General features: G+C 33.6%; 1 protein-coding gene across 1 annotated transcript in view; it reads right to left on the bottom strand.

Annotated features, from left to right (window-relative positions):
• Positions 1 to 1,987: 1,987 nt before the first annotated feature.
• Positions 1,988 to 10,692, bottom strand: part of LOC137401574 (uncharacterized) — a 67,400-nt gene continuing 58,695 nt past the window's right edge. Inside the window, exons 12-15 of the mRNA XM_068088002.1 lie at positions 10,244 to 10,382; positions 5,346 to 5,606; positions 4,206 to 4,368; positions 1,988 to 2,472 (exon numbers count right to left, since the gene is read on the bottom strand). Coding sequence (XP_067944103.1) covers positions 2,425 to 2,472; positions 4,206 to 4,368; positions 5,346 to 5,606; positions 10,244 to 10,382 — 611 coding nt within the window. The 3' untranslated portion in view covers positions 1,988 to 2,424. The remainder of the gene's footprint in view (positions 2,473 to 4,205; positions 4,369 to 5,345; positions 5,607 to 10,243; positions 10,383 to 10,692) is intronic.

Below are 10,692 nucleotides of genomic sequence, written 5' to 3'. Positions count from 1 at the left end.
ATCTTACAATGGATAGCCCATATCTTACAATAGATAGCCCATATCTTACAATACATAGCCCATATCTTACAATATATAGCCCATATCTTACAATGGATAGCACATATCTTACAATAGATGGCCCATATCTTAAAATAGATAGCCTTTATCATATAATAGATAGTCCATATCATGCATTAGATAGTTCATATCTTCCAATATGGGCTAGCTAAGAAGACAAAAATACTAGGACCTAACAAATGGTAATGATAAATTTCAGTGCACAAATTTTGGCTTTCTAAATATTAATAAACATTCTTAATTTGCTAAAACTAAGATTTTGTGTGCAAATCAATTACCTTAACATTTTGGACAAATAATCTTTAGTAAGAAACATTCACAATGACAAAAAATCAGTTCAGCCAAACTTAAATAGTTTTATGAAGAGTTGTCTACAAAAAAACTGCAAATAATTTCTTATTAACTTTTTTTAATTTTACAAATTCTACGGGCATCAGCCATTTACCTTTTTCTAGTCTGAACGATCGAGGCTGACTTTTGCAAGTTGAGGTTTTATATAAGATAACGGCATTTTTAAAATTTATGCGTAAACAAGTTTTAAAGCTACAAAATATTGACTCTGATGAGACTCGAACCCGCAGCCTTCTGATTCAAAGTCAGACGCCTTAGCCATTAGGCCTCAAGGCTACTTTCGTAAACAACCATCTTTCGTTATCAGTTGTAATACGGCTGACATGTGTTAAAACTTTTCTGCTTTGAATGGTTGACTTGAACATATTTTAGTGTAACAGTTGAAGTATTCTCAATATCTATGAAAAAATATTTTTTAGATGAATTTTTCAAAATAAAGAACAACACACTGAAATACTTAAATTGAAAATTTGACTTTGTAAACTTCATACAAATGATTTGTATAACTAAATTTGAAAAATTTAAAACTAATTTTGTGGAGGATGAGCCATGAGGCTTGTCAAATTAAAAAGATATGGTGACTATTTAGTAAGAGTTTTCCTATCCTACTGGGACGTCAGATGAAAGGTTGGATAACTTTCTTAACATGCTTAAACTATACTCCCTAACAAGTATATTAAAACGATAAATTTGCCAAATAAATGTAAAATCAACCAAAAGACAATCGGGAATGCTATTATGAGAAGATACTTATCATGAACAATAGTAGTAATCAGAAATATCACTTACTGTAAGTAATGCTGTAGATTCTTATGTAATTAAACATATTTTTTATTCAAAATCAGAATGTTATGTTGTACATAATTAGGAGTTGGCTTTTCTCACACTTTCTACCTATGTTTACATTTCATAGTTATCGTACCATATTTGCTTGGAAGTTATCTTATCTTTTATACTTGTTGTTGATGCATGTGTACTGAGCATTTCCAATTATTATCCTACTAGACCATCAAATGAAAGGTTTTTTTGGAGTTATTGGGCGCTGCTTTTAGACCACTCTTTGCTACAATAAGAGACAAGTCTGTCTGAAGCTAAAGATGAGGGCTGGAAAAAGATTGCATTATGTGGGATTCGAACTGACAGCATTTGACTTGGCACACTGCCAGTTGCACTATCGTTCACCTTCATAGATTATACAATAGTCGAGCATAAAATAGAGGTACGGCCACACGTAACGAATTATTCGTTCATTCTGACCGAAATCGCGAAATAATTCTGTGCTTCATTGGAATTTCTGACGATCTCTCATGGCACACTAGACAGCCAGGGTGCTAGTATGAACAATAACAAGCTGAATTCCGTAGAACCAGTTTATTCTAACTCTTATGTTGTTTGAAGCATTTTGTAACACCAATGAATTATTTTGCAGAAAGGATGCTAGTCGGTGAAACATACTTTGGTACAAGACATCAAACTCTTTCAACTTCTGCGCTGTATAGAGTTATTGACAATAGAATATCATGGCTACGAGCAGTAAAAGTATCCAGGAAGTTATTCTACTAACAACTCCTGTATCTAGCGAGTTGAAGAGAAATTTATTAGCCAACACATTAATAATAATTGAAGCAATAGTCATCTGCAGAACTTAGTGCTGTGGTGCAAAGTGATACTACAAAAAAGCAAAATCGTTAGAAAATCATTCAAAATCATACAAATCATGTATAAGATTACGGTGTGAAAAATGCTGCCTACATACACGTATGTATACTAAACACAGGAATGGATATGCATAAACCAACACAAAGGAGGATTTTTCCTTGTAAAAATCAGCAGTATGGTTAAAAGTAAAGTTATCATTAATAATTGCTACCACAAGACAAACACACTTATAGTAACCACAAATTGTTAAAACTGATAGTCAAAACTCAATAATTTATGTGGAAACAAGGATACTGTGAGCAATAAAACCTGGCACACAAGGATTACATGACAAGGTACAACAAGTGCCCAAGCCTATAGTACATGCTCAGCAGCCACTGAACCTCCCCTTGCTCCCTCCTCCTACAATAGTAAACAGAAACATCATCAATAGAGAAACAATTCAAATGATGCTAGCTGTTTTTTAAACAGCAGATGAATGTCTGGACAGATGAATGTAAAAGCTTGTGATTAACTAGGGAATAAAGCAGGGCATACATCAAGTGGCAGCAGAGTCAATCAGGCAAAGTTTTCTGCTGACTCCCTAAGGACTAAAAAAACAATTCCCGGTTGGCAACAAACTGAAACTGAGCAGTTATGTAACATGACTCCTTACAGAATTGAATTTAAGTAATGTGTAAAAAGAGAAAGCCTCAGGACTATGCAATATTGGTACTATGACAAGACTGGGGAATATGCTAAATCATTGACTGAATAATGCTCTGGTTGCTGCTTTTGTATTCGCTACAGGAAGCTTGTGGATGATAATTCCTTCTGATGAGGTAAAAATGGTATCTAATGACACCAACTACCAACATGCGCACTGTCGTGTAAGATTGTGACTTTGACACGAATAAATAGCGGTGTCACCAAAGAGAGGATGGGATCAAGCAGAAAAGGAACGAAAAGAAAGTTCGAGAAATGAATGAAGACAGGGAACTGGTAAAGATGTAGTGGGATAGAGTGAGAGAAAAAACCACATAAAATGAAACTCGAATAACTCAAACTTCACGGGACCGAGCGAAAGTGTTTGAGTTATCAAAGCGTTTAAGTTATCAGAGCACTGTCACAAGTCCATGTATTTATTAGTAGATACACATACATATACAAACTATATATAAATTAAAAGCATAGGTTGCTTGTTGCAAGTTGAAGGAAGGGCCTCTCATTTACACTTCTAAAACTTTTTATCAGAAAATATAGATATTTTTCTATCACTTGAGATTTGTTTGTTGTTTTAGGTGATGTGACTGCCAGGGCGTTCTCAGGTTAAAATTGGCAAACCTTGATCGCAGTTGCAACACTCAGAAAAAAGACATCTTTTTCTCCTGAGTGTTTTAACCAAGATAAACTTTGCCGATTTTACTTTAAGATTATTCGAAAGTCACTTCGCTTTTCCTTGCTTTCAAAGGGCCATCGCAAAGCAGCTGTTTGGTAAAATTTTATTTTTTTGCAAACCTTCAGAAAAGTTATTAACGAAAAAATTTTGCCGATTGTGGTACTAATGACGCCTAATAAGTACTAAAAGTTGATGTTTATTTCTATGGCTTAGAATAAAGTGATTTTCTAAAGTAATAACAACCGTCTCGGTTATAATAATAATAACCGTTCGAGTTAATGGTGTGTAAGTCGAGTTATCTAAAGCAATTTGTCATTGCGTGGAAACGGACCAAACAAACCCGTACGGGTACGGGTTTGTTTGGTCCGTTTCCACGTAACATACGTACTAGCACTGTGTGTTACTAGTACTGTGTGTTACTAGTACTGTGTGTTATTGTGCAGTGTGCTACTAGTAGTGTATTACTAGTACTGTGTGTCACTAGTACTGTGTGTTAATAGTACTGTGTGTTACTAGTACAGTGTGTTACTAGTACAGTGTTTTACTAGTACTGTGTGTTACTGGTACTGTGTGTTACTAGTACTGTGTGTTATTGGGCAATGTGTTACTAGTACAGTGTGTTACTAGTACACTGTGTGTTAATATTAGTGTGTTACTAATACAATATGTTACTAGGACAATCTGCAGTAGTTCCTTCACAATTAGTGATACATTTAGATATCACAAGAAGGCACATTAACAGCAGAATATCATTTACTGGATTTGTATCACTCATTCCGGCTCGCTCACAGACTTCAAACATGATCACAAAATCTGGATTAATGTCCTCCTCAGTTCTTCTCATGTAATCGCGTGTCTCCTTCACATAGTTTCTCCTTTCAAAGTCTTCTCCTTGTGGGTTCGGTAGTAGAGAACCAGCGCTGGAAAAAATAACATTGACATTGTACGCAATGGTTATTGTTGTTCTGTTTTATTGTTGTATGCAAAGTATGTTAAAATTAACTGTACTGCAACAGAAAGTTACAGTTATCCCCCTCCGCTAATGTGAACTCACACAATGAAATTGCCCTAGCTAACGAAATTTTTCTTAAAAGAGATCTAGAATAGCTGTAAACAATGTTCTCTCTTGGTTGCAGATTCTAACCAACAAATTCAGCTCAGTTGCATTATTAGTATTACATTAACATACATTATTAGTGTTATTATTAACATACATTATTAGTATTATTATTAACATACATTATTAGTATTATTATTAACATACATTATTAGTATTATTATTAACATAAATTATTAGTATTAGTATTAACATACATTATTAGTATTATTATTAACATACATTATTGGTATTATTATTAATATACATTATTAGTATTATTAACATATATTATTAGTGTTATTATTAACATACATTATTAGTATTATTATTAACATACATTATTAGTATTATTATTAACATACATTATTGATATTATTATTAACATAAATTATTAGTATTAGTATTAACATACATTATTAGTATTATTATTAACATACATTATTGGTATTATTATTAATATACATTATTAGTATTATTAACATATATTATTAGTATTATTAACATAAATTATTAGTATTAGTATTAACATAAATTATTAGTGTTATTATTAGCATACATTATTAGTATTATTATTAACACATATTATTAGTATTATTATTAACATACATTATTAGTATTGTTATTAACATACATTATTAGTATTAGTATTAACATACATTATTAGTATTATTATTAACATACATTATTAGTATTATTATTAACACATATTATTAGTATTATTATTAACATACATTATTAGTATTGTTATTACCATAAATTATAATTATATAAAGAGAACAAGAAGTGAACAGTGTTTACCACGGGTTATATTTGTAGCTGGCAAAAAACTTTTTGAGCTTCAGCAAATATTTCTCTGACTTTCTGTAGTTCTTTACTTCCGGAGACTCGTGGTCACCACTACTCTCCCTCAGGTCCTTCCTCAGGTATATGAATGCATTGATAAGCTCTTGGATGGCTTTCCTAAGAAGGTTCGATCGCAACTCTTTGTCCTCACCCCACATGCAGGACAGCTGTTCCTTCGTTCGGTCTCCACACGAAAACAGGAAGTCTGCGTAGTTCCTGAAACAAATACAAAAAGATCATGAGAAAATGGAAAGCAGCAAATGTGAGCACAACTTTCTACAGGTAAACATAGACTTTCATTTAAAGTATGTAGCAGTTTTAGGAGCATCAAAATTAAGATATCAAACAAGAACCAACAGGACTAAAGATCAGTTAGGAGGCCCATCTTAAAGGAGAATAATAGTAACTACTGCTTCTGCTGGTCAGCATTATTAGTGGGTTAGTACATGAGATGAGCATCATTAGTGGGTAAGTACATGAGATGAGCATTATTAGTAAGTACATGAGAGCATTATTAGTCAGTAAGTACATGTGAGCATTATTAGGGAGTAAGTACATGTGAGCAGTATTAGTGAGTAAGTACATGTGAGCGTTATTAGTGGGTAAGTACATGCGAGCGGTATTAGTAAGTACATGTGAGCTGTATTAGGGAGTAAGTACATGTGAGCATTCTTATTGAGTAAGTACATGGGAGCAGTATTAGTGAGTAAGTACATGAGAGCATTATTAGTGAGTAAGTACACGCGAGTATTACTAGTGGGTAAGTACATGTGAGCATTATTAGTGAGTAAGTACATGAGAGCATTATTAGTGAGTAAGTACATGAGAGCAGTATTAGTAAGTACATGTGAACATTATTAGTGAGTAAGACGCATTACAGCTCCAAATTTTCACCAAATTTTAGGTCTATGGACTTAGAGTGATTTTTATTGAACAATAGTATTACTGAGAGCTATCATTCATATTTTGTCAGTAATAATAATGCTGTAAACTGTTGTAATGATTTAAATCGTCTGCCTTGGACATGCTGTCTTTTCAAAAACTTTCAAAAAAGTGTTTGCTCTTATTCTGCAATGCATTTGGAGTAATCTTAAGGTTACCAGCTGATGTAACATTTTATGATGATTATGTAATTTAGTACTAAAATATTTTTATAGACGACATAGTTCAAAAGTTATGATGATTTATACGTGCTCCTGGCAAATATTAGGCTTTAATGAACACGTAACTACGTCCTAGTAAAAAAAACAATTTGGTAGCGGAAGAGATGTTTGAGTACATACTGATTACTCATGATGATCTCTCACGGTACACAGGACTGCCAAGCGTACTAGTAGTAATAGTAACAATAATCTTTACCATAATAAGCGCCATGTCTATCGGTCCAAGGTCACGCTTAGAGGGTGAGAAAAAGATGCATTGCACAGGTATTGAACTAAGTAATCAAGTTTTGCAGTCAGTAGCCAACTGCGCAACTTGACCACATTGCTGTGCTGAGAAATAACAGTGATGTATGGTGCAGATAATCATTATACATGGTGATATCTAATGGCACACTGGGTTGTCAGAGTAGTAGTAACAATAACAGCTATTTAAGAAGTGTAAGTGGCCTGCAGTCGTGGAAACAGCTAAAATGCTAGGTTACAAAGGAATTACGGTTCATGTCCAGTGAAAGTGATGAGAAGAAATGATTGGCTGATGTGGGTACAAATAGTGAAAGATTTAGAGTTCAGAAGCCGGAAGAGAATCAAAATAAATAGAAAGCATTTTTATAAAGTATAAAGATGAGCGTTTTAATTGAAAAATGATAAATAATCGTAGCGAGCTTGTTGGAGACTTTATTAAAATGGCAAAATTATGGCTCTCATATGAATTACATGAAGTACAATGTAACACTTTAGTGAGAAAGAGTTCAATGCAAGCATCACTCTTGGTCTGGTCAGTTACATCTTATCTTCAGCCTAAAACCTTGTAGAACCTTCTGTTAACTCGGGCTCTGCGCCTCGAATAGCCATGCTACTGCGCATATGAGCCCTCTTTGTACCTTAATTTTTCTGTCATATTGTTATATTATGATGTAAAATAAAACAATCAAACAAACCAAGAACTTAACATCTCACCATGGTTAGAGGTAAATACAATAGATAAATATCGCTAGAAAGATAGACATGCTCCTAAATCTTTATTCATGATCAGCTAAATATGAAAATTCTCAAACACATAGTTGAATATTTAAGTTGATATTTGATTCTAGACCTGAAAACATTTTAAACATGGCGCGTATCAAGCTTCTACAAACATAGTAGCTTTGCAACTGAAACTTAAAAAACAACAATTAAAAATAAATGCCAAAAGTACAGCAACTGTAGCAGATGAAGTAGGTATATGAAGTAGGTAGATGAAGTAGGTAAGTAGGTAGATGAAGTAGGTAGGTGAAGTAGGTATATGAAGTAGGTAGATGAAGTAGATAAGTAGGTAGATGAAGGTAAGTTAGTTAAACTTCAACTAGTTTATGCTGGAGGAAGTTGTTCTGCTGCTAACTTCTATCATCAGCCCCACCTCCTAACCTATGCATTGCCGAGGTCAACCATCAGTTTGTGCACCTTAGAGGTAAAGTATCAACTAAAACGTTATTGATTATGGCTTTAATTTACACATTTCTATGTACAATAAATACAGTTTTACACCGATTTATGCAGTGGGTGTCCTTCAATGTTACCTCCCATCTATACAACCAAGCCTCAGCATACAAAGCTATATGATTTGCTCCTTATGTTGTTACATCACTAGTATGTTAAAAGCCCCGTACAACATGAGAACTTATTGTCATCATATGTAATTGTTAGGTGCCCTATTATTCCTTGATGTTGTAAGGGGGTCTGGTGGTACGGCTAGTAATGCGCGTGGCTGCAATGCTCAGATACCTGAGAATGTAAGGCGCAAACTTTATTCCTGATGCTCTAAGTGTGGCTTCAGAAAGACAGACAGACATGACTTCCATTATAGTAAAGACTAGCGGAATGTCCGGCGTTGCACAGGTATTAAAATTCAGCTTATAAACAGTGACAGGTACTGTAGTTGCCTGCTACTTGCCATTAGCCTTGTACATTGCCAATGGCTAATTTGAGCAAGCTAGTTATTTAAACTTACTAATAAGAACCGTGAGAGCAAGTTTTACTGATGATGTGCCGTAAAGTAACGCTATGTGTATTTTAACCCACATGCATGTAGATAATCCCTTATATCGCCCGATAAATCTGTCAATCTCGTTTTTCCATCAATCTTAGCTTAATTGGTAAGATACTTGCCTGGCCAACAGAAAAGTTCTGAGAACAAATCCAGCATATAATGAATACTTCATTTCAAATTTTAATAGCTTTAGCTGGACACACACGCACACACGCGGGCGTACACACACACATTGAGATTCATACACAGACTAGTACACTAGCAGTTACTTGTACAATAAATTTAAGTCATGTGTAATAACTATGTGCACAATTATTCTTCGATGTGAAAAGTTGGTTGAGTGGTACAGTTGCAGTGCTAGACTTTTAATCTGAATAGACAAGTTTGATTCACACGGGTACAATCATTTTTCTCAACTTTTTAAGCGTAGGTTTGGACAGACGACCTTGCTCTTATTATAGAAAAAACTAAATGAATGCCCGGCGTTGCCCGGGTAATAAAAATCTTTGCACAGAAGTTATTTATATTTAACATATAACAACAGTTATTATTCTAACATTCAAACTTCATGTCATGGGAAAAGTGTTTTTGCAGGACAAATAAATTAAGAAACAAAATAAACAACTATAAAAATGTTTTAAATGTGAAATAATTAACAAGGAATTGCTAAATTAGGTCTGTTTTGGTATGATTACAATAAAAGATGTTTTGGTAATGATGCAATTAATACGAACTGAAAAAACAAAACAAGGATCTTGAAAATGTTGAATTATTAATAACAATTCTTGCATAGAAGTTTGTGTGTATAAAAACAGGTTGCTGTTCCATCAAAACTTGGAATACGATGATACTGGTACCTCTCGATACGATTACAAATGTAAAAACGAGATATCGGACACTCTTTGTCTGATACTTTGTCTGACCGAACGGAGAGAGAATGCAGAGGCTATTCACACTCGAGATAACACAATTTTCCACGTAAAATATATTAGACTTAAACAATTTACCAATTGAACCTTACGAATAACCGGAAATAGAAGTCCACGAAAACACGAAAAACCATCAGGTTTCATAGAATTAATAAAGTTAATAGAGTTTCTATTACTACGTCATTTAACATGTGCAACAGAGAAAAGGATGTACTGTGTATGATAATATCATTACATCACCAAGGACTGCATGGGTCAGTGATTAAATGTGTGGTTTGAATTTGTGGTTGCGATCTCTGTGAATTCAAATCCAGCATGCAGCAAGCTTTTCATTCCAAAATTTTAATAGCTATAACTGGACAGGCAGACACCTGAACAAATGATGACAAACCTTGACATTTACATATATACATTACACCGACAAATATTGCAGATAACTAAATACAACGCAGAACAACTCCTAACCCTACTGTAAAGAGCAATGGTGGTTGTTTTGACAATTACAAAGATGCGACCGTACAAGTTTTATATCACGACTATTTCCTAGAAACTGTAAAAGTACGACAAGGAAATTTTCATAGTCCATCGGTGTAACAAAAACCTGTAATCTGACACCTGAACACTGACAGACAAGGTTTTCCTCAGAATTATGCCAAAGATTTATGTTAATATTGAGTTATGATGAAGGCAAGGTTTATAACTGCAACAATATAATAATTTTGACAAAAGACTCACAATTCCAAAATTGACATGGTCATGTAATTCTTCTTTGCTTTCGAATCGACCTTCCTTTTAAAACACTCAAAACGATCTGTGAGTCGTTTAAACTCGGCTTCATCCCAGTGCTGAGCTGTCCTCAGAGCAAACACTTCACCTGCGTAGATATACAAATAAGAATGTTGTATGCTAAGCCTATATATAACAACAATTATATTTACAATATGTATATAGTACAACTTACAATATACATGTGAATATTTAATATATATATATATAATATATAGTATAATATATAAAATAAATAATTAATGTATAATAAATATGGTATAGTGTATAACACAATTTTTTTACAAATAAATATTTATTTATATATATAAACTAGCTGTGCTACCTGGTGTTGCCCGGGTAATAAAAGAAGTCTCTGGTCAGAAAATTGATTTGTATTTAACGTATAACAACCTTTG

Source organism: Watersipora subatra, chromosome 8, assembly GCF_963576615.1.
Source record: "Watersipora subatra chromosome 8, tzWatSuba1.1, whole genome shotgun sequence".
In the NCBI taxonomy this organism is placed as follows: Eukaryota; Metazoa; Bryozoa; class Gymnolaemata; order Cheilostomatida; family Watersiporidae; genus Watersipora; species Watersipora subatra.
Note: the sequence above shows the minus strand (reverse complement) of the source record. Positions and strands in the feature narration are given on the sequence as shown.